This window comes from Podarcis melisellensis, assembly GCF_964234715.1.
Source record: "Podarcis melisellensis genome assembly, chromosome: 7".
NCBI classification, from domain to species: Eukaryota; Metazoa; Chordata; class Lepidosauria; order Squamata; family Lacertidae; genus Podarcis; species Podarcis melisellensis.
Window position 1 is genome coordinate 33,686,254 of NC_138539.1, and position 19,559 is coordinate 33,705,812.

The 19,559-nt window shown below is 38.4% G+C and overlaps 1 protein-coding gene across 3 annotated transcripts in view; it reads right to left on the reverse strand.

The window, feature by feature from the left end:
* LOC309373902 (uncharacterized protein C8orf34 homolog) overlaps positions 1-19,559 on the reverse strand; it is an 87,115-nt gene that overhangs the window by 39,829 nt on the left and 27,727 nt on the right. For all 3 annotated transcript variants that reach the window (XM_081918440.1, XM_081918441.1, XM_081918439.1), the window contains exons 5-8: positions 17,610-17,638; positions 16,544-16,713; positions 14,895-15,061; positions 5,859-5,994 (exon numbers count right to left, since the gene is read on the reverse strand). In XM_081918440.1, the coding sequence (XP_081774566.1) occupies positions 5,859-5,994; positions 14,895-15,061; positions 16,544-16,713; positions 17,610-17,638 (502 nt within the window). The remainder of the gene's footprint in view (positions 1-5,858; positions 5,995-14,894; positions 15,062-16,543; positions 16,714-17,609; positions 17,639-19,559) is intronic.

A 19,559-nucleotide genomic window follows, 5' to 3' on the forward strand; every position in this document is an offset into this window, starting at 1 on the left:
TTTCTAAACTGCTGTTTAGCATCCTTCTAAATTACTGCACACACATGGAGCAGATTCGTTTTCTGTTGTTCCAGCAGCTAAGACCTGTACCAAGAGGTTCATATTACAAAAGAGGGGATTTCAGCTCAACATTAGGAAGAGCTTCCTGTCAGTAGAATGTTCAGGAGTGGAAAAGACTACTGCAGAAGGTGTTGCACTCACCTTCATTAGAGTTTTTTTAAGCCATAGGAATGATTGTCACCTATTAGGGATGCTATAGCAGTGGAACTGGACTTTTGAGTCCCTTCCAACTCAATGATTCTACAATCGAGTAGCCTTTTGCTTGGTAAGCAATTTCTCTTTAATTGAGACAATAAAGAAGTTTATTGGAAACTTCTTATATGGTGATGATTTATTAATTTATATACCATTTCATACCAAAGTAGTCTTCTAAGTAGTTTACAAAAAAACTGAAATAAACAATTGCACAAGTATTAAAGTATAAACATCCATAATTAAGATTGCTGTACCATGTATAGATCTAAAACATGGGAATGGGTTAAATTTCTGAGCAGCTCACAGTCATGACTAGTGATGGGAACTACAATTTCCAGGGTGCAATATAAGGCACAATAAGCTTGCATATGCTAACGTAAGCAGAAGAGAACTTTTTAAAGCAGACAATTGGTTTCCGCTTAAATATTCAATGAAGTAAATAATGTAAACACCAAGCCAATTCCATACCGAGCCAAATTACAGCAAAGAAACCTATGTAACTGCAGTGGAGCAAATTCCTGTTTGTGCCACTACAGTAACCAAATCAATACAGCCAAACTGTAAAGACGCACTGCTAAAAACTGATGCAACACCTGTGTAAACATGCCTCACTTCGAAACTTGTCTTGCTTCCTGTGTTCTACATCCTTTGTTATTGAAAAAATAACTCATTCAAAAATGTATCCTCTTCAGTTTCATTATATGAATGAGCTGAAGATTTTTCCATGTTGGTATATTTACCAATACATCTGCTTGCCCATATTTGTTTGCAATTTGTTTTAAACTGTTTTTAATGCTGGATGTCAAATTGTTGTAAACCTGGGACCTTATGGCAAAGGGTGGCTATACAGATGATGATGATGATTTTTAGTCACTTAAAAATTTATTTAAGGGCACCTATGCTATCAATTTTGTTTCCAAATCCCTACAAGATTTCAATGTATCAGACTACAATGCTTTAATACCTGAGGAAATGTCATACATTGAAATTTTCAGGAGGAAACCTTTTCTACGAGGGTTTTTTCTTGCATTTTCAAAAGCTATTAAATATGGTTGCTGAAGAGTTGTAACCCACTCTGGGACCTTAGGGTGAAGGTGCTAAATCAAATTACTACTACTACTACTACAATGTATTAGATTCTGCTTCAGAAACAGATGCATTGCTTTTAAATGGAAGAGAGTGGAAATTTCCTTGAAAATTTCCCCATTTTATCTATGAAGTTCTAATGTTATAGATTGTACATTTGTACAGTACTATTTGTGTAATACACAGTGCATTAAGTCACAGTCCCATACATAGTTGGTCAATATTAAAGTGTGGTTGTGGTTTAAAAGTATGAAACCAAAAAATACCAAATAGTCAATGGAACAAGCATTTTGATACTTTCTTTACAAAATTAGGCGAACAGGATTCTTGGATTGTCCTTATAGCAATAACTGCATGTGTCAAATCAATCAGAAAACACTTGCAGACATTTGTTTTTTAAAGGACTAAAACAACTTTAAGACAGACTCAGTAGGAATATATAATCTCTTAATAGATTATGCAACAGAAGGACAATTAAGACTGCAGTTATTCCTCCTTTTCCTCCACATAGAGAGCAATTCCTTTTGACAGACCCTATAACTCTTTAACAGAGAATGCTTTGATTATCACATCAACTTTTTTTTCAATGTTGTTTCTGGATTTACTCAGTGGGAAAATGTGGTCAACTAGGGAAATTCTATGCCCCATGAGATTTTGGTTAAGCTGGAACATAAATCTCCTGTCTTATGTTGTTTGTTTCCCATGACAAAGCTAGGGTTTTGGAAATAATGAGACTTAGCCATTTCTTTCAAAAGGGGAAATTCACAGGGAGTTCACCATGAAATTGATTTAGCAGCAAGGGATTCAAAACGATAGTAGTTCTTGGTTTATTGCACACATTTTTCATTTAGGCACAATTCAGTAAATAGTTAGCACTACTGAAACCAAACAGGATATAAGTGTGAGTAACTGTGTGCTTATAGCTTTACAGTCTACCCTACATTTGATTGAAAATGTGTTCACTAAATTTGATGTACATTTAGGATTAAGGCCATACAGGCGAATGCTCTATTTGTTTTTTCAGAAGTATGCTCCACAGAAGTCAACAGGACATTTTTTCAGAGAAGGAGGTATTAACAAACCTTTTATTCACATCATAATCCACTGAACTCATGAATTCCTCGACATTTTCATGTCACCAGGAGGCTTCCAATAAAGATTTAGGTGACATTTGGCCATCTATTATGAAGCCAAGGTGCAAGTGATGCTAATTATACATGAATCAGGGAGTGCTGCTACAAAGATTGCATGGGAAATTATACAGCATGCTAGCTATCTCAAGAATTTTGTTGTGATTGGATACATCTCATTTCCATAACATGTTTAGTGTTGTTGATTTTTTAATGTGTGATTTATCTAGTTCCAGGTCCAAGTATTTTCAAAGCTTACCAACAAACTTGGCATACATATGGTAGTCTTCTTATAATTTCATTCAGATCATATAATTTGTGACAGTGTGTGATCTATTTATTTTGAAATTACACGTAACTCATTCTTTTGTATAAAGTTGCAAGCAGAAATTGTCATATTTTTGTGGGTTCAACAAAAAGTGTTTCATTCCCAAGTACCTTTTGGCAAGAGCTGCAAGAAAGAGATTTGCCGCAGTGAGAATGCAAGTCAAATTCAGAAAAAAAATTCCCCTAACATCTTGTAACCCACCTTGAGAATGTTGGATGCGATACTCAACTAGACCCATCAAAATTAATAAAACTAACATAGTCATGTTCATTAATTTTAGTGGATCTTCTCTGAGTAAAACCAACTGACAACCTCGCTTAGCACTTTATAAATACTCCAAAAATGTAAAACAAAAAATCTGCTCCATGTCTTTTTTTATAGTTATAGGTAATCCAGGGTCATGATATATGGAAATCCTCTCACCTAGGTTGAGGAACTTACATTAAGATTTATCTGTGAATTGTTATTTATAACCTGCCCTTCATCTATACAGATAGATACAAGAATGGGATACAGCATATAAAAATACACAATAGAATCATAGAATTGAAAGGGACCCTGGGGATCATCTAGTCCAGTGTTTCCCAACCTTGTGCCTCCAGCTGTTTTTGGACTACAATTCCCATCATCCCTTGCCACTGGTCTTGCTAGTCAGGGATGATGGGAGTTGTAGTTCAAAAACAGCTGGAGGCACAAGGTTGGGAAACACTGATAGTCCAACCCCCCAGCAATGCAGGAATATGCAGCTGTACCATACAGGGATCAAACCTGTATCCTTGGTGTTATCAGCACCATGCTCTAACCAACTGAGGTATCACACTATAATAAAACCATAAAATTCATTTTAACCAATAGGAGCAGCTGAAAACACAGGATAGGCTAACCCAAATGCCAATTAACTAACCACTGAGAACACCTGGGCAAAACAAGCATGTCTTAACTTGATAAAAATATCAACATTGTCCACAGTTTTGAGGCGGAGACAATCCACAAGTAGGGTGCCAGTGTAGAGAAAGCTTTCTCTTGTGACACCACAAAGCGCAGCTCACCCAATGGTGGATCATGGAGAAGAAACTCATTCAACAAACCTAAGGCACAGGCAGGATGATAGAGGGAATCCTTCGGATATTTGAGTCCCATGACATTGTGTCATGTTCTTTTACACTGTAGCCTGCATTCAACAGATATCCCTCATCTGTTAAGGTCATCTGATGACCTAAACAGGCCATATGGATCTCAGGGCACTGCATTACTCAAACAGTCAGTGATTACAGAACAGAAGGTACTTCAAGCCATATCGGATAATTACACCTAGCAATTGCCACCTAACAGTAGCATCATACGCATACTGCCACTGTGCAATGGGATGGAGAGTATATATCGTATGATCCAAAAAATGGTTTATAAACAGAGCAAGTACTCATTCAGTTATAAATTCTGCTTCTTCTGCAGTCAAGTTCTTCACCCACACTGTAAAAAGGACAAGTCCTCACCTCATTTAATCAGGGTAAATTCTGGGGCAGCAGTCAAGGCTAGACAAAGCTCAGAGTTTAACATATAGATAATTCTGTCATCTGAGGGCAGTCAGGTTTTGTCATGCTATTTGGTTGTTTGGGCAGATGAGGCTTAGCATTCTGTTCCATTTAATTTAGCAAAAGACTGACAGAATAGTCTTTTGGTGTAATCAAGAGAGGACTAAGTATCAGTGGTGACAGCTATGGGTCAGGGATGTAAAACCGCATCTTGATTTATATTGCAGGGTTTAAATCTTAAATGGTGGGGAGGATTTCTCTAACAATGACAGCACTACATTATGATTCTACACGCAAGGGCATGGGGGTATTTCTGGAAGTGTTATTCAATCAGTATCTCCAAGCAGGCATCCGTCAAAAAGTGGCAGCCTCAAATCAAAGAGGATGAAGTTTAAAAATAGGACTGGAACATGCTCAAATTTCATCCTGATGCTATCACAGGTTCCCTTTATTTAAAGGTATTTAACTTTATCTGGAGTACCACAATAGAATAGCGAGCAGCAGAAGTCAAGAAGTTAGAATTGTCACACACACACACACACACACACACACACACACCCCGCAAATAATGTTCTTGCTAATCACTTAAGTGATTGAGTTTGGCTAGTTTTGTCAGGTGAAATTCCTTTTCAAAAACAAGTCTTCATTTAAAAAAAATCAAAGGGCTCACAGTTATTATTGCCTTCTTAGTTGATTTGGTTTCTTTGCTTTTTTTGCTCTCATACTGTAGATGGAAAAAAGATAACTTCCAAAGCCAGAAAGATTCCATATTGATTAGGTTCCTTCCAGAAGGATAGGATTATGAATTGTTAAAAGGCAACTGTATGAAACTCCCCCCAAACAAACATGCAACTGAATCTGAACTTACACAGGTGCATTTTGAAGCCGTAAATACCCTGGATCATCTTTGAAAAGCCACAGAAATTCAGGTAACTAATCAAATTCAGAGAAAGAAAACTGAAAATAGTTCCAAGCTGTGACATAAAGCTGATAAGTATGTGAAACCATTTGGTACATTGTTGGTGTGAATGGTGTCATGTGCAAAAGTAACTTGAGCAATCCTGCTCAAATCAACAAATCAAGTCAAGTGGTAGACAGAAACATGTGTTAATAGTCCATGCTAAGAGGGAAAGATCTCCAGCTTGCCAAAGGCTCTACTCAACCCCCAACTCCTTCTTATGAACTTGCCAAGTCCTAAGACCTGATAAAGATTCCACACAAGATTTAATTTTAATTAAGAAAGCCTCCTCTTTCAACAAAACACCAGACACCACTGTTTCTCAAAGCTGGAGCCAGCAGCTGTGGCTTCTCCTGTGTCTAGAATTTAGGATTTTAAAATTAATTTCTAATGTCACTGAAAGTCAGGGATAAAAAGAACAATTCCTCTATCCAACTTTAAGATCAAAAAATGTATCCTGTCCTTTCTTTTAGATAGCTGGGTGAAATTGTTGCAAATTCCAATCTGCAATAAGCATTTGCCCCTGGGGAAGGAAGCACAAAGAAACATACAAAAATCTTATTATTTACCTGGCACACCTAGCACAGATGTTCAAGGTGACCTTGGCTTGTGGTTCAGCTGTATGTGTACTTCGGGTTTGGTTAAATTTGCTCCCAGAAGAAATGACACTGGTTACCCCTTCCATTCTTAAATCATCAAGATCCTCTGCAAATTAAAAAAAGAAGAAGCAAGTATATCACTAAGTATCATATTTGTTTTAGAAACATATAAATTGCAGCTTCAGCCGTGAAGCTTATTGAGTGAACTTGGGCCAGTTACTTTCTCTCTGTACCAAAAACCTCACAGGGTTGTTGTTGCAAGGATAAAATGTAGGCGTAACCATGCACACTGCCTTGAGCTCTTTCCAGGGAAGGTGAGAGGAAAAGGTAATAAAGTAAAAATAAATTTAAAAATCCCATTCACCATTAGCCTGTTGTGAAAGACAATTATTTAACGTGAGGCAAGGATCAGCTTGGCAGAGAATCTTTAAAACCACAAGCATGGACTGCCCTCCACCCACCCACCAGTCAAAGCCAGGGTAAGCAATAATGCAGATCTATGTGGGTGAAGGAAATAACGTAATGTATGGACAGTAATGAAAATATGTATGTGGGGGTTGTCACAAAGGCACTCAACTCCTACATGCATACATGCTGGTAGATGATTCTTAGGGATACAAGGCATTTGAAGGGCTCTCTGCCAAGTTAAAGGTTGCAGATTCTCCAAGTATTCTTATGTCTTTCTCTCCTTTGTATCTATCTCCCGGTCCAGGCAACATTCCAAAGGACAGATGCCAGTAGAGGGCAAGGCCAGAAGCAAAAGTGGATGGAACAACAAATGCTAATTTACTCACACATCCTTCTCTATTCTTCGCCAAGGCAAACAAGAAGCTTTAACAGAGTTAAAGGATACATTCAAGACAAGCAAGAACTTAAGGAGGCTGCAAAGCAGGGCAGGGGTGAGGTGTGTGGCCTGGGGACAGCCCAGGTAGAAAAGCCAGGTCTCCATTTGGTTGCTGGGGGACTGAGGTTCCCTATCCCTGATCTAGCACATCCTAACAAAGCATTATTGGAGGAAAAGGTATACACTCAGAAGGGTATGCAGATCTGTGCGATATTATTTTTAGAGGCATCATTTTGGGGTTGGCAAAAAGCATGCCTGTTTTGTAAATTATACTGGTTTCTGAAAAACCAGCCAAAGTTCACAGGAGATTGTTTGTCATATGTTTCTTCAATAAAACTCCACTGTAAACACATTTGTGCTTGCTTTGTGTGTAGGAGGGAAAGGGGGAATCTGTGTGTCATATTCAACTACCATATTTTAAGAAATTGTTGCCGGTAAACAAACACTGAATTCATTACCGCTGGCATATTGTTGAGGTAGCCAATTTTTTTTTCAGACACATGGCTATATAGTGTAGCTGTTTATATAGCGTTAAATCAAATTTTGGCCTAGCCTTGAATGCCTCGCTCGTATTTCTTTATGTCTTCATAGTTTACTCAACTAGTTTCTTGTTGCGTCAACTTTTGCTAGTTTGCCAAAAGTCTGCTGATGCATGCCATTTCCACTCTAAAAATAGTAAGGTAGGGCAAATCATGAAATTAATCAAACAGTAACCATGTGTAACATCAACAGTAATTTATACTGAACAATATTGAGGATTGTTTTAAATGGTTTCATGCTATTAACATAGGAGTTATATAGAGGTGCACTTTATAAATCTTAAACTAATATTTTAAGGAGTTCCAAGCCTAGGAGCCAAAGGGTTGCCTTAGATAAGCTCAATAACTTAAATATGCATACAGGGATCTTTTTTGGGGGGGGGACCCGGACATAATTGAACAGTAGATTCCTATGCCCCATCACAAATGGCTTTTGAAAATGTTTTCAGTTTTGAAAGGGGTTTGTTATGTTGCATGGGGTGATTGTGCTCAAGAAAGATACCGTAAGTTAATAACCTCCTTGGGCACACAGAATTACTAGTGCAATTCGCTAGAACTCAGCCACTATGTTGCTGGTGGTTTTCAATATCACAGAACCTTTCAGAAGGACCAAATTGAAAATAAGAAAATGCCTTTATGAAGAAAATAGGAATGGATATACAGTGGAACCTCGGAATAAATCTAGCTGAGCTTTTCATACATGTTAATATTAATTCAAGAGAGCAATAAAGTGCATTTTGCACCCTAAGAACCATTACATCTGTATATGTTTTGGTCTACCACTGGCCTGCTTTGCACTAAGCCAGATTCCTCAGTCTTTTTCTACTGTTGTAAAAAACACTGGCTTAGTATGTCATCCAAACCCAGACTTGTGGTTAAACTTTCTCAATGCTAACCACAACTAGTAACTAGGAAAAAACTTTGGTTCCAGCTCATGGTTAGCCTGTAGGGAAGTTGACCACAAGCCTGGATTCACAGAATACACTAAACCAAACTTGGACTTAGCTCAACAAACTGCAGAAACAAATAGGACCAGGGAGGAGCAAAATAGTTTATCATGACATATAAACAAGGCCAGTGAATTAATTCTGTCTCTTCATTTTTTAAAGCAAAAGCTAACTTGGTTAATTTACAAGCTTACGTCAAGGTCATCCTACCAAATTCAAAGGATGAATAAACCATTTATGTATTGGAAAGATGCATAGATTTGTTTCATGACTGTGAGGGGCAAATGTCAAGGAAATGAGCCAAGAAACAGGTGCAGATATATCCATGTAGTTAGTAAAGACTTAATTTATGAATCAGGATGAGCTCTGTATATTTTTGGATCTGCCTGCTGTGAACTGACTAAATAAAATGTTAAACTTAAAAGGAACAAGGACAAGAATATTAAAATGAAACTTTACAATTATCAGTGTGTAGTAGCATCAAGGAGACAGATACTTAAAGGGAACTTATTTGTCCATTTTTACAGAACTATCAATAACATTAACAGCTGCAATTATACTGTGATTAATAACTATATAAACACATACAGCCCCACATGACAAAATCATGATTTAAACTATTTCTGTTCACACAGACAAGCTAGTTTTACAAAGTAAATTTGAATCTGAATATTTAATCGCATTGTATATTTATTCTTTGTTTTTGCAATGCACTTTTACATTTTTGAATATACTTTTTGTTCTGATGCACTCCAATTTTTGAGAAAAGTTAAATAGTTAATAAACTGGGGAAATTATATTAAAAAAGAAAAGTAAAGGAAGTATGATGAAAGATAAACATTCTGATTATTCTTCCCAGGATTGTAAGTGTTTTTGCTTTTGTTTAAATAATCCAACACGGCTTTTTGTTCAAGGAGCTATATTTTATATTTCATGCACAGAACTCATTTTTTGTAAGATCCTTTTCACACATTTAAGTTTGGTTAAGATTACTGGATCCATAAAGAAAATACATTAGTGCCCTCAAGTGGCAACAACCTAATGCTGGAAATAATGCTTCTATAACAAAATGTTAGCCTATAATAGTATTAAGATACTCGATTCAGTATAAAATATTTCAAAATAAGAATAGTGAACAACAGCCAATATAAATAAATAAACAAGGATGCAAGTATGCACATTTACCTGGGAGTAAGCCACACTGAACCAGCTTACTCTGCTGTAGACATGTGTAGGATTGCTGCCTATTTCCCCGGGACATTTAAGGAACAAAAGTTGCTACTGATCTTAACATTTCTAAAGGACACAGTGTCTTTACATGTTGACATATAGGTCACTTGTTATAAAGGAAAGACAAATATTGCAAGTTATGAACAACTTATAACCATCAAAATTATTTAATCCTCATTCTCTGAAAAGTATTATAATAGAAGAAAGCTTCTGAAAAGCTGATAAATTCCAGTAATTATTCTGAAAGCATAACCATAGGGGAGACTAAAGTCACCACCAGTGGACTCACTAGAGACAAGCACAGCTGCTGCATTTCTTTAGAGACACTATAATGTTTCTTTGTCACTCGGGGAACCATTTTAGTATTATTGTGATGTTTCCATTCAGCCTTCCATGCATTGTTGAAAACCAAGAGAAAGGGGCACAATAGTGGGCTTAGATGTCATGGAAGAAAAGACCTTTCATAGCCCATGCTACAGAAGACTATAACAGCAACTTCTGTGGGGTGGCTTCCTCCCCAGAATAATAATAATTTAAAAAAGACACCACTGGGTTAATTTGTGATCTTTTTGTAGTTCTTCCCACAGCAATTGCCCCTTCTACCCACTAATCTGTGGAACAGTATGTTCAGAGTGAGCGAACCCCCACCTAATTCACTGTAGAATGACCTGCTGCACTCAAGTTCTCTGTTTGCTGGACAGAGATAGTGACCAGATCAGCTGCTGGAAGCCCTTTGCCTGCCTCAGTGGACTACTAAGTAGGAGGTAGATGGGAAACCACAGGCAATTGTATTAGAACGGTGGTTGGAGGCACAGGTCCCCCTGGACTCTTTGAACGAGGCTCCCTAGAAGGGGGGGAGAGAAAGAAGTATCACAGAGCTGACAGGTGGGGAGGATCTGTGAGATCACCTCCTGGATCTCTGAAGATGTGCAGGTGCACACCTAGGTAAAGAACCTGGGAGATTCACCTTCTAAAACCGTAGCCCCGAACACTTAGCAAAGGAGAAACTGCAAGACAGTGCCACAGTGGAACCACTATGGTCAAACATGCCTCATTCCTGTGCACAATTGCACTGGCAAACTGGAGAGTCCCCCTGGGCAAGCCACAGAAAAAGCCAGACCTAACTATCAGAAGAGGAGGAAAACCACCAAAGCAACATTCCTCTTTGACCTGTGTCAATTCCACTGGCCTGATCAGGGAACAATAATTGCTTTTAAAACGCCTTCTAGTTTAAGGATCAAGGAATTTGGGATCAGCAGAGTAATTCCTCATGATTCCAAAAGGTTGTGAGACAAGCTGAACAACAAAAAGAGTTTTGGGGCTAAATGTGGCTGCATCTGCTGAGGGACAAAATGGCAGTTGCACCCACTTTTATGCAGCTGTGGAACCCGCCCGCTCCAGCCAAGTCTCAACTGTGGCCCAAGGAAGCAGAGGATGAACCCTCTGCAAATCCACCCCACCAAGGCTGCTTGCCACAAAATGACGGAAGCACTGACTGAGACAAATGTCAGAAGCAAGGACAAGTAGACAGAGGAAAAGATAAGCTGAGGAGAATGAAGGAAATGACATAACAAAATGTACATGCTCCCTAGTGCCAAGTGGGGTTGAAAAGTTGTTGAAACAAACAGGCTAACTGAGTACCCAAGTGCCTTTGACTGCAGACAGGCTTGGACTGGAGGGCAGAATGACGCCTCCCCCTGGAAAACAGGTGAAAGGTTTTCTGGGAACTTCCTGTCAGATCCAGTGGGAGGAGTCATCTCTGTGACCAACTGTACTCCATTGGCAACAGGCATGCTGCCAATGTGAATTATCTCAGTAAAACTTCACTGTAACAGAACTGGACTACTCAGAATTCAATCTAACTCAAGAATGCGAAGGGCATTTTTAATCCAATTTGTATTCTGGAAAATAGGCTCCATTTGTTTTCAGGGATTAGTCCCAAATGCAACCTTCATAAGCATTTTGAAATAGGGCTTACTTTAGAAATGTAAATATATCAGAACCAACTACAGCCAAAACCCCCATTAAGGTAACTGAAAACTCTGTTTCCAGCATTATTATAGAGTCTGCCTTACTAAAACAGTGATCCTCAAAGTGCTACACTGGCACAAGCCCCATTCATTTCTATAAAGCTTCTGCTTCAGTGAGAATTTTCAGAAGTGGCAGCAGATTGTCTGCTGTGATTTATAGCTGCCAGGTCTTATCCATTCACTGTGGAATTAGAGAAACATCTGCGGTGTGTTGAGCTTGGGGGAAATGAGGATATTTTCTATTCTGTTCAGTGGAAATTTACTCTTTGTTGCCACACTCCAATAGAGAGGACAGCATCTGGATTTTAAACCACCTGGGCAAGCACCATGTTACCTCTGGGCTTCATATTATGCACAGCACCTAGCATTGTTGGTACATGATAAATCAATGCGGTGATACATTTGGAGCAATTAAGAGCAGTCTTCTTGCGACAATCATAACATGAAAGCTGGTCTTACATTCAGATGGGAATGGCAACACTAAAAGATAGGGCATGATAGAAGAGATGCAAGGAGTGGGTTAGTGGGTAGGAAGAACAGGTAGCAAAATGCCCAGAAAAGACAAGGTGGTGATGGTGTGGCAAAGGATATATGGGCATAATGGGTTTTGATTAGGAATTTTAAGAGGTGTAATCCAGACCTATGGAACAGAATGGCAGAAAACACATGTGAAAGTCAGAAATAAAGGTGGCCAACAGCAGATGAGTATGAACAAAGAACAGATAGCTTTTTGGTATAGGACTTGCTGCTGTCCTTTGTGGAGGGTGGGGTGGGTCATAGAGCCCACAGCTGTCCTCAGGGGAGCAGTGGGATCAGGTTGAGATAGCTGGTGCTTCTCTGGTCAGATACTGTTCTATCTCCAGCTTCCCCTTTTTTGGGGGGGGAGGTGTGGGACAAGCAATGCATTACTACCTAACAGACATAACTAGAAAATATTAGACTTACACACCGTGCCATTCTGACTTGAGGCTGGCAGTGGTCCTGCACTTTTAACAGGTGCTTATAGCAGAAATCCAGAAGGGGAAACCTTTTCAGCAGATCTGGAATAGATCTGGAATTTTAGCCCCCCACCCTTCCCCGCTGCCTTGTTTGTATGTTGTGATGGAAATAGTCTGATCCTAGGCACACAACAACTCAGCTTATAGTAATTCATGAATAGTAATAATAAGCAGAGTCTTGTTACCCTTAACCATATTTTGCTAAAAATACAGATTTTCAGTAGTGAACGCCAGTTCTAATAATCTAATTTAAATACTGAGTTTGCTAGTTCAACATTCATATTCACGTGAACTCCTGAATATCTGATTATGTTGCAGCTTTACAACTCCCTCTTCCCTCGGGCCACTTGCTCTTGAATATAATAGGCTGTTTTTTCTAATTAGGCTTATCTCTGTGGATTTTGTGCCAGAATAAGCCAAATTGCTAATGTGCGGCAAAATCCTATACAATTTCACTTAGAAGTAAGTCCTTCTGTTCTGTGATCTGTGGGATTTACTTCTAGATAAATGCTCACAAGACTGCAACCTTACAGCACAACTCCGTACACATTTGCCAGAAGTAAAGCCCACTGTGTTCAAGAAGCTCACCTTTTTTAAAAGTGTATGTAGGATAACAGCTTTAACCTCTTTTTATGTATCCTTTCTACACTAGAGTACAGAACACTTATTAAGTTGGAGGAACTGGACATGGAGGAATCAATGAAGTGATCAATCTCTCAAAAGGCCAGTGATTCTGATTACAGCTTACTTGGTTAACTGTAAAATTGTATTCTGTATAAACACAAATCATTCATTTAATCCTGTCATTCCTTCAGCAACTTCAGTTTAGTTCTCTCCTCACCCACTCCTACCTTTCCCCCCTCTCTTTAGAGCAACCTTTGTGAGGTAGGGATAGACTGAGAGAGACTGACTAACCCAACGTCACCCAGTGGGTTTAAATGGCTGAATGACAACTTGAATACAGGTCTGCCCAATTCTAGTCTAACACTCTAAAAATCTAACCACTGTGGAATACAGGGGGAAAGGCCTTAAAAATTAATAAAGACTTCAGTTTGTGGTCTAAACTAGCAGCTTCCACATTACACAGAAAAAAGGACTTAACAGATGTCTCACATTAAATCTGGCATCAATGTGCCACAAATACAGCAATTACTAAAACTCATTATAATGTGCTAATTAAAACCATGGCATAAATAACCTTGAATATATCTTCTGAACATATTTAAAATGCACACTTTAACTAAATAAACTAAATAAAAGAGGGGATAGTGAGAAACCCAAACTATTGTTTTAAAGGAATATTACCAATACTTTAAAAAAAAGAAGAGCATTAAAGAAATGGGAAGGTACCATAGCTCAGTGACAAAGCACATGTGTTTGGAGGCAGATGGACCAGATTCAATTGTCAACCATCTCTAAATAAAAAGGATAAGGTAGGAGGTGATGCAAGAGACATCTACTGAGACTTTGGAAAGTTGCTGCAAATCAGAGAAGATTGGCAGTCTTCAACGTTTTCAGGTTCAGAACCCACTTTTAATTCAAATATGCATTTGGGTCTTTCTTAATCTATTAACATATATCTGCATGGTGCTAGTGCTCCTGTTGTGACCCACCTTGGATCAGGCCATGACTCACTAGTGATCTCAACTAGTGGAGCAGACAATACTGGGATAGAAGAACAATAAGTCTTAGTATAATGCAATTTCCTGCCCTTCTAAGAGATTCTTCAGCTATGGCTACATACGTTGTTCACTAACTTGTATAATCTAATGTTATTAAAAAATTGTGCGAGACATTCCAGTTAAACTGTATAAATGAAACCACAGGGGGAGGAATGCACATTAATTTAACCAAATACATATTGTTATAATATTGCCTTTAGGAGGACTAACAGAGCACCATATTCTTTTAGCAGCAGCCAAGGCTAGGCAAGCAGCTGACAGCGTGGAAACAAATCATTTGAACGAGTAAGGGAAGGGCTAAAATTAGTGCGACATTGTAGGAAAATGGGTGACTTCCTAATGATGGAAGGCAGCACAGTTAGTAACGACGGAGGTGAAAGAAGGAAAATAAAGTCCAGCTCTGGATTCTTTTTTGGCTTACTTTGCTTAAGTCTGTCCTTTTGGCCCATATATTTATTTGAAATAGCCCCAACATTTAAAAAATGAATGTTATGACATCATCTGGAGAGCCTGAGGGCAATAATTTCCTGTCTTGTTTTTTGGGATTTTCCCAAGAACACAAAGCATGTAGTCTTGTCCCCATATGTGATACAGCCTTATGAAGAATGTCATAAGGTGACACTGGATTTTGTGTAATAGGTGTCAATCATTATACTACAGGAGGGGCAGAGTAAATGCAGCAATGGCAAAACCACATTTGAACTTGCTCCGTTAGTGAATTAAGCTTTTAAATTACCCAGCAGTTCCATAGCATCATCTTCATTGTCGATATCTTCTTCTGTTACTGATGGAGCTGTGCTTTGTACAGAATCAAACGAATCCTGGGAGAGCATGGCAGCGAGTAGCTTCTTATGTTGCTGCTGCTGATGTTTCAATCCTTTAGTCTTTGGTTCCATCTTTAAACTAGAAGAAAAAGAATTGCCTCTTTGATTTGTCAGTCTCTCCATGAGAGCACCTAGGGGTGTCCATTGACATCTCGGGAGAATTCATAATTTTATCTTACTAAAACAATTTACCGTGGCCAACATAAGATAATACATATGAAGGAGCTGAATTGCAGGTAGGCTGCTATGTCCACATAGCTGGGAACCACAAACATAATTCCAATCCATAATTTAATATTTATTCCATAAGTTCATATTATTATTAATTATTATTATGATGCCACCCATCTGACTGGGTTGCCCCAGACACTCTGGGCAGCTTCTCCAAATGTTCTTGAACTACAGCTCCCATCGTTCCCAACCCCTGGCTAGGAATGATAGGAGTTGTAGTCCAATAACATATGGGGACTCAAGGTTGAGAAAGGCTGATTTAAAGTGTTTCAGGAATGCAAACCCATGTTAGCAGATAAAATAGAAAAAGTAAAACATTGCTAGGAATAATAGCTTCAGTCTATTTCATTCTTGCATCATCACACAACTCTTCTTTAAGAAACTATTTGTGGTCATATATTCATTTTGCCCTAAATATAGTCTTAGAAGGCCAGCTATTTACTACTCTTCCCCAGAACCCAATATTTGCACCTTCAGCAGATACCACTATGCTAATATCAAGTTTCAGCTACATTCAAACCATAGCAAATGACAACCCATTGAGGCAGAGAAGGTTCAGCACATCCAAATTGTTGTACACAGTATTCCTAAGGAGTTAATAAAATGAACATTCATATTTTTCACTACAGCTGTGTCTTCAACAGCCCTTCAGCTCCCACTCCTGACAAACCACCAAATTGCCTTTTAAGCTCCCAATAATGTACTGTTAAAATTGATGTAAAAACATTCTCCATCTCACTTAACATTTAAAATGATCTGACAATGTTAATAAATTAGCACTTTATTAGTACTTGAAAGAAAGATTGTTTGCAAGTAGTAGAGTTACTAAACTCAAGGCTAAATAATTAAGTTGAATTAAATAACCATCTAATCAGATGGTATTATATGTTGGAATCATGTAAACACTGTAATTAATTAATACTTTAATAATTAATTAAATTGAATTAACTCCTGGAAACAGATCTGTTACTCTGAGATGACATGCATTTAATCAGTTGCTATACAAAGACACCTGTGCAGGTCTAAATAGGTACCTGATTTGAACTATATGTAGATAATATTGCTATCTTAGTTCTTCTATAGAATTCCAAACAAAATACGTAAAGTGAAATATTTTACTGACCTAATTTTAGTGCATGTGGCAAACTGCCTTACATAGAGCTCATTATAAAACATAAGTTTTATTGACCTTCATGCAACCCGCCATTTCATGCAGATGCTAGTCTAATTTATGTAGCTAGAGAGGCTAAACTCAGGTTGTTGTATTAAGATAACCAATAAGGGGACAATTTTAGATGTTCCAGTTTTCGGTAAGAGCAGCAAAGTTTACCTTCCTCCAGGACTGCTGCTATCTTCGCTATCCCATTGTTCCATTTTGCTTCTTGGTATTGGAGGCTGTAGCATTTCGGCAGCCAATGGGTCTGCATCGTTCTCTTCACGGCCAACCCATTCTCCAACAACACGGGGCCGTAAAAGGGGAGCATTAAAGGCTGCTGTGTCCTAGATAGGGAAAATGATACTTTAGCTGCTTTTTATTTTCATTCCCTGGAATATTTATATAATGCTTAATGGCAATCTTCTCTTAATGATACACATCAAGCTCAACAAATACAATGGAGGAAAAATAGTTTAAAACTAACTATAAAAAATCGTCAGTAGCCACTGAAAGTTCAACAGCAAGGAAGACTGTCTGATCTTAGCTGAAATATTAAATGCAAGCTTAGAATAATAGAGTTACACTGGACTCTTCTAATGCCCCTGGAAGAAAGAAAAGATTGTCTATGACGTTATATTTTATGTTTATAGAACTGATTTTGTTTGAATATATTTAAAATGAAATTTCAAAATATGTGCAAATGTTTTCTTACTAATGCAGTGTTCAAAACTCCCATTGTTCTAGGCACATTTTGCGACAGGGAATTTCATTAGCGCAAGCAGTTTCTGAGCTCTGGGCACAGTACTGCACGTAAGATTTCAGGTTAAAACTGCAGAGTGAAGGGAAAGGAGGATCTTTTTCTGCTTCCCCACTTCAATCTACTCTCTGAAGACTGGAGAAGAGAACTTCTTGAGAATATTAGGGGGGAGGGCAGGGGGAGGACTAGAGCATGTGAAAAATGAACATAATATTTTAGCTGCAGTTCATTCATTTTCAGCTTTGTATTCTTGTGTGCCTAGACATTCCATTGTTGCGCCCGTAACCTAGTTTAAGGTGCCATTTAGCTCCTAGCTTTCATATCTCAGTTTCTAACACTGCACTAATGGTATGCATGCCTTATCATATCTGTTCCAGATAGTTGTTATTTGTGTTTTTTGTATTTGTGTGCCTCCATTGCTTCAATGTAGACACTCAGAGGCACACACAGAACTTGTATCATTTAACGAGACCGAGCCCTTACCTTATCAATCTCATCAGAAATGGCAATGCCTACAAATAAAAGAACACAGCTGTAATGTATTTTAAAAGCAAATTAATAAACCAGTCTACTATTTTATTGCATATCTCATGCCTTCTGTGTAAAACTAAGGAGCTGTGGTAAGGATTTTTTTTTGGGGGGGGGGATATTTTAAGAAGATAAACAATCATGCAAAAGTGTTTCCCCACCTTTTTTTTGCTGCTGTTTTATTTCAGGAAGATAATGGGTTACAGGTTAATGCTGCCGGCCGCCTTGAATGTTCCTCAGAGAGAAAGAGAGATAATGCAGGAAGCAAGACTCTCCAGAGCTCCCCTGAATGTTCTCCAAGTCACCCCAGAGTGCAATGGCGCACTGGTTGAAAACCAATGGTATTTAACATTACATGTGTGAGCCTCAGGGCTTACATGCCCTCCCTTCCCTTGTCATGATCACAAGACTGAGATTCGAAGCTTTTGCTTATGTTTTCTAACCTCATTTACTCATTATGTCTGAACCTGAACAATCTATCTAGTCTCAACTATGGTTTATGGGAACGAGCTTACAATCCTGTCTTGTTTTTCTAAACCAAGGGTTGTCAACCTGGTCCCTACTGCCCACTAGTGGGCGTTTCAGGATTCTAGGTGGGCGGTAGGGGGGGTTCTATGGCACAAGCTGAATTCTCCTTCCATCGAGCACTGGTGGGCGGTAAGGAAATTTTACCATCAAGAAAGATGCATTAGTGGGCAATCGTTATAAAAAGGTTGACTACCCCTACTCTAAACCATGGTTAACCACTAGCCACAGCTCTCAGCTTGGACCAAAACAGCAACTGCAGTTAGTTGAAAATGGAAGAAAGAGCTTCCAATCTTCTCCACATGGTGCCACCAGAGGAGAGGGGAAGAGTGTGGGTATAAACTCAAGGTTTATCCAGGTACATTCTTGTAGTGCAAACCTCACAGCAGTTACCTTTCTTCCCTTAATGGAAACTTCAGCTACATAAAAAGTCCTTATGGGATCAAAATAACACAGTTGGATCCAGCCTAACATCTTTCCTCTAAACACTAAAAATGCATGCATAGTATCAATATGGTATAAGTTTGTTAAACACACTAGACAAATGTTGGGTTCCTATTTTCTTAAAAGTTTTTCAAAACTGCCAATACACTGACCATTTTTTCAGTCTATATGACTTCCTTTTATTGACTTTTGTGTGGAAAAAAAGCACAACGTACTGCAGAGTACAGTAATTAACATTTTATGAACACATTGATGTGTGTGTGGAAATACTAGCCATTAATGGATTTTTCCCCACTCTCCAGTTACAAAGTACATATATATCGAACAAAATACACTTTGCTTCCAGCAGATAATCTGTTTTTAATCCTGTAGAGATTAATTTAGGAATGAAAGTACATCCCGGCATCTCTAGTTGTGTGGGTGTTTGCAGAAGCTAGAAAACAGAAGCAAGCTCCAAAGACTTAATTTAGCTCACTCTTCACTTAGACAGCTGCTCGCTACAGCTACGAAGAGAGACAAAACCACCCTACTCAATCTTGGTTTGGTACGTCTACAAATATGATGTACCCCTTGAATTTTAAACTTTGCATTTCCCCCCTCCCTGAAAATACAATTATATTCAACACACTATCTAAACCATCAGTAATGATGGTGAATAGCAACAGACCCCAGACATATCCATTTCCTCTTTTTCTAGTACTGAAACCCTGAGTTTTTACACATGCACAAGAGAGGTATCATCAAGTTCAGCAAAGCCTCAAGGTTTGCTGAAATACAAAACATTATGGTGAAAAATATCTGAGTGATAATTTTTAAAAAAACCACACAGAACAGTTCAATGGCCATAAAATACTTGGTGGTCTGCATGCCAGTTGGTTTAACATGCTTGGTGATCATGAAATGCTGACTGTGTGATAGGAGACAATTTATTTAAGG